Source organism: Astyanax mexicanus, chromosome 1 (assembly GCF_023375975.1).
Source record: "Astyanax mexicanus isolate ESR-SI-001 chromosome 1, AstMex3_surface, whole genome shotgun sequence".
Taxonomy (NCBI): Eukaryota; Metazoa; Chordata; class Actinopteri; order Characiformes; family Acestrorhamphidae; genus Astyanax; species Astyanax mexicanus.
The window spans coordinates 104,907,110-104,912,500 of record NC_064408.1 but is presented as its reverse complement, the minus strand read 5'-3'; the positions used below and the strand labels follow the sequence as shown (position 1 = coordinate 104,912,500).

The following is a 5,391-nucleotide window of genomic DNA, read 5'->3' as shown; positions in this document are numbered from 1 at the left end:
TCTAATTGAGGGCTTTAATTTCATTAGTAAAGAGACCACTAAATATATTTGTTTTTGTCCTTTTTTTCCCCACTCCCCAGTATGAATCTACGAGAGGTCTTGAAGAAGTATGGGAAAGATGTAGGACTCCACATTAAGGCTGTTCGTTCTTATAGCCAGCAGCTGTTTCTGGCCTTAAAGCTTCTGAAACGCTGCAACATCCTCCATGCTGACATCAAACCTGACAACATTCTGGTGAGCTTAAACAGCTTCACAACCCTCAAATCTCTTGCATTCAGTTTTACAGTAAAATTATTGTTAAAGTGCAATAAAATAATTAAGCACTTGTATCATTGGAAAGGGTTATATAAACACATTGATTTCTCTCCATTCTCTATGTATGCCTTTTAAAGGTGAATGAGTCAAAGACCATCCTGAAACTGTGTGATTTTGGCTCGGCATCTCACGTGGCTGATAATGATATTACACCATACCTGGTCAGCAGGTTCTACAGAGCACCTGAAATCAGTAAGTTTCAAAACATTTTTTAAATATAAAAATTAGGTTAATAATGTTTTATGTTTTTATTAATTACTAGTGATTTAGTTGTTTTGTAACTTAACTTATCTATCTATCTGTCTCTCATTCTCCCTTCAGTCATCGGGAAGCCATACGACTATGGAATTGATATGTGGTCAGTGGGCTGTACACTTTATGAGCTCTACACCGGAAAGATCTTGTTTCCTGGCTCCTCCAATAACCACATGATCAAACTGGCAATGGATCTAAAGGGCAAGATGCCAAACAAGGTCTGACCTTATTGATTGTGGAGTTAAATTTTATTTAATTAATAATTAAATTACATTACCACCATAAAATCATTATGGTCATAAAATGATCATGAACTTTTGTGTTATTTTGTTTTCTTTATTTTATTTTGTTTTCTATCCTATATCTTTTAGATGATCCGGAAAGGCTTGTTCAAAGATCAACATTTTGACCAGAACTTGAACTTCCTGTATATAGAAGTGGACAAAGTGACTGAAAGGGTTTGTTTAAATTTATCTACTTTACCATAATTGTTGATATGGCATCCATATCATAGCTATCATGCAAGAAATCTGAATTCTTGTGAACAACGAAAGAAAAAGAGAAAATAGTTTATTACAAGTAATTCTGCATTAAGTAGATTATGTCAAATTAAGTAAATTGTGGTAAAATGGAGATATGGGTGTATGATACAGCGATTATACGTCTGTAATATCAATAATAACCTTTAAGTTGGCCGTTCTTTATACAGTCCCAAATTGTACCACTCAAAGACATGTTCTGTCTCTGTGCAGGAGAAAGTGACCGTAATGAGCACTATTAACCCCACGAAGGACCTGTTAGCAGACATGATCGGTGGACAGAGGCTTCCTGAAGAGCAGAGGAAGAAAGTGATGCAGCTGAAGGATCTAATAGATGGCACTCTGATGCTGGACCCAGCCAAGCGCATCACCATCAATCAGGCCTTGCAGCACCCTTTTATCCAGGAAAAGATCTGACCTGACTTTTGTCACTATTTGATCTGACTTTCATTTACTTTATTTCTTTTTTTGACCTACCACTGGAAGTGCAGTGGTCACACCAGTCGTCCTCCTTCTGGAGATCTGCCACCCTATGGAAGTTTGGTCCTGATCCCTGATCCACTTATCTTTATCAGGATGTGACTGAACTTACCTCAGTTAGCTATGTTGGTGAGGAAAAGAGCTGAACTGGTAAAGGAAGATGATCTTCAGGTGGAGGGTAGGTCACTTCAGCACTAGAGTCAGAGCTGTGATGCTGGTCCAGAACCGAACCAACTAAGTCCACTGCGAATGTTTGGAACCATTGAAGACTTATTTTTTTATTCCCTTTTTGTTTTGTTTTAGGTGCAGTTGTTTTTGTTTCCCCATTTTTTGATTACAAAGCTGTTGAATGATCTGGTTTTTATTGTATATAATCCATACATAATTACATGTGGTCATTCACACCAGAATGAGTGTTTTTTCTCTGCGGTTGTTAGATTTGGACTTGCAATTTATTTAACTTCAGATATGGCTGGCCTTTAAGGGGGGCCTGGCAGCAGGAACAGCAAGTTCAGGCATTAAAATGGTAAGACAATTGGAACAGTGTGACATCTGAGACGGGAACAGAATTTCTCAGCCCTCTAGAGGCCAATTAAATTTCACTTCAAGTAAACACCTCAAAACATACTAGTCAGTTATCACAGTTTCTTTGGTCAGCCAATTAGAGGCTCATTAGCTTATTGCTCTGGGAAATAGATAAGTTGCTTCCTTTTGAGAAGGTTTCAAGACCACTTAAAGACAAGAGGGTTGAAACTCCTGAAATGTCTTTTATATTTATTTCCTCAGCTGTTTAGGAATGCTCTTGTCGTTTGGTACTTCTGCCTTAGTGGCAGTGGTAAAATGACAATATTCGAGATCAGGAAAGTGCTGTTTTTTGCTGCCATTTATTATGATACTTTGGCTGTCATTCGTCACAGATTTAAAAGTACTACATAGGGGGGAAATCTCATGCTGTTTTTTTTTTTTTTTTCCTCCTTCTTGAGTAAACACAAGCTGCAGGGCATGGATTTCCCGGGGCTAACCACTAACATTCAGTTTGTCAGAGTCCTTAGGTAGGAGGTATTTCAGAAACCAGGATTTTCTAATTCAGTCAGATAACTTAAGCCCAAGCCAAGGCCTAGACCAGGAGAAAAAGTTAGGGACATTAGCTGTGTTCCAAAGTAGTGCTGCACAATAATAAAAAATCCTATTAGAGTAAGTTTTTGTTCTGCAATTTATATTGCGATATATATATAAAAATAATAATAATATATGGTTTACAAGCGCAAAAATGGTGGGAATACTGGTCTAAATATTTCAGCACATGTTTCTTCCTGTCTAGGCTATTCATACCAGCAAAAAAAAAACTTATACTTGCCATCAAAGCCATTATGGATCAACACTGTTCTATTCCTCCAGCTGCTGACTGCTGCACCTGTATAGCCTGTTAGATATAGTGGTTATTTTGTTATATTCCAGTCTTAAGTCTGCATTCAGCTTTTACAGGTAGAATTATTGTGAGTAGGATTTCAGTATTGTTCTGCATAATTCAAGCCAAATTGTCCCCTTTTTTTTTAATATCAGTTTCATGTTTAGCAAAGGCTCCCTGGTGCACAAAAGTAAAATTTTGCCATTTGAAATGCCCAAGTTCTAAATTTGCCCCATTTTAAAGTGCCTCCCTTTTGAGTTTGCTTGCTTAAGCAACTTACTGTAGTACGAGTTGGTGACATTGGCCCTGACATTCATTTCATGTTGTAAATATTTCTTGGTTTTGTTATGCAAAAAGTCAATGCTAGATTTTTTTTTCTTACAAGAGAATAAACATTTTAGAAAATTGCTGAACTCACGATTGGGTTGTAAAGATAAACATACAAAATACAGCACCTTGAGTGTGTCATGATTTTTATTAATAAAATGTTTCATATGTTTTGAATTATTCCTTTCTCTATAAAAATACAGATTCTGGTATAGTGGTTCTGCCAAAGAGCATGCATTCCTTCCTCTCTTCTTCCTCTGTTGGTTAGTTTTTCATGTCAAATAGGAAAGAGGAGCTGTGAAGTAATTTGGGTTTTCACAGAAGCTAACCAGTGACCGTCTTGGACAGCAAGAACGGAAGAGTTCCATCTTGTGAACACAACAGATCTTCTATAGGTAATTTCTTATAGCAGTGGTTCTTAGTTCTGGTTCCACTCTGATACGTCTGGTCTAAACATATCAAGAACTGTTTAATCAAATTTTTTATCTTTAACGTTTTTGGCATAGTGTGAGACTGGTAGTGTTTCATTATATTGTTTCATAATTACATAATAGAATTATGAAAAATTACTTTCATCCATTTGAAACATATGTAACATACCGTACAATGGTAATTTATAATGGAGAGCTATCATATTAGACCAGTGGTTCTCAAACCTGCTCTTGGAGGTGCCCATGCCATGCATATTTTAGTGGTTTCCTGCACAAATGTCCCCTTTAACACAGGAGCTGTGTGTTAATTATCTGATTAACTGGATCAGATCTGTGATGTGCGGGGTAAATACTAAAATATTCAGGGCACAGTGTCCTCCAAGACCAGGTTATTCTATTAAATAATGATCTCCCCGAAACATATTTATATTATATATAAAGTTTATGTATAGGTGCATCACAAAAATATATATATATATATATATAATTGAAAAATTACTTTATTTCAATAATTTAGTTAAAATTATGTATATCTATTTTAAGCGTTCATTTCTTTTGTTGATGATTATGGCTTACAGCCAATGAAAACCCAAAAAACAGTGTCTCAGAAAATTAGAACATTTATAAAAGACCAATTGGTTCTTTTGGCAGTGTGTTATGTCCTGCTTGAAACTGAAATCCACAGCTCAATAAAAGCTGTCAGCAGAGGGAAGCATGAAGTGCTGTAAGATTTTCCAGGAGAACTCTGCACTGATTTTAGACTTGATAAAACACAGTGGATCAACACCAGCAGATGACATGTCTCTACAAACCATCACTGATTGTAGAAACTTCACGCTAGACCTCAAGCAGCTTGGACTGTGTGTCTCTCCACTCTTCCTCTTGACTCTGATCCCTTAATTTCCAAATGAAATGCTGAATTTACTGATGATCAGGGATGGTTTGGAGTGACATGTCATCTGCTCACGTGTGGTGGTCAATGTTATATCAAGTTTAAAGTCAATCTTACAGCACTTCATGCTTCCCTCTGCTGACAACTTTTATGGAGATGTGGATTTCATTTTCCAGCAGGACTTGACACATTTCTTAATGTACCAATTGGTCTTATATAATATAAAACTTTTCTAAGACACTGACTTTTGGGTTTTTATTAGCTGTAAACCATAATCATCAACAATAAAATAAATAACCTTTTAAAATGAATCACTCTCTGTGTAATACATCTACATAATGAGTTTCATATTTTGAACTTTTAGATGCACCTGTATTTATTAAGTAGGTTATTGGTATCTCTCGGCTCTGGAACCAATACCTTGAGATTCCTTTTATACTGTATGGTCAGTGTCAGGCCACTAGAGGGCAGCACTAGTATTTAGTAATTGTAAGTGGTAGTCAGTCCAGAAGCCTTAGGCACAGCACTGCCTAGGGTAAATAGAGTGGGAGGGTGGGTAGTTTCTGGAATCAGGAGGTTCTTATGCAGATCATGTAAATGATTAAAAGGCAAAAAATCAAATCCTTTTGTTAGTAATACGGGTAAAGACTGTTGGACAGTCCTAACTTAATGGAAATGTTGCTTTGTGAAATACCCTGCATGTGTCACCCTGAGTGCTATAAGCATTTCATATTTAAGTGGCAT

The 5,391-nt window shown here is 36.5% G+C and overlaps 1 protein-coding gene across 1 annotated transcript in view; it reads left to right on the top strand.

Annotated features, from left to right (window-relative positions):
* Positions 1–3,451, top strand: part of prpf4bb (pre-mRNA processing factor 4Bb) — a 12,671-nt gene extending 9,220 nt beyond the window's left edge. Inside the window, exons 11-15 of the mRNA XM_007258978.3 lie at positions 81–234; positions 393–507; positions 637–788; positions 942–1,028; positions 1,323–3,451. Of these exons, the coding sequence (XP_007259040.2) occupies positions 81–234; positions 393–507; positions 637–788; positions 942–1,028; positions 1,323–1,526 (712 nt within the window). The 3' untranslated portion in view covers positions 1,527–3,451. The remainder of the gene's footprint in view (positions 1–80; positions 235–392; positions 508–636; positions 789–941; positions 1,029–1,322) is intronic.
* The last annotated feature ends 1,940 nt before the right edge of the window (positions 3,452–5,391 follow it).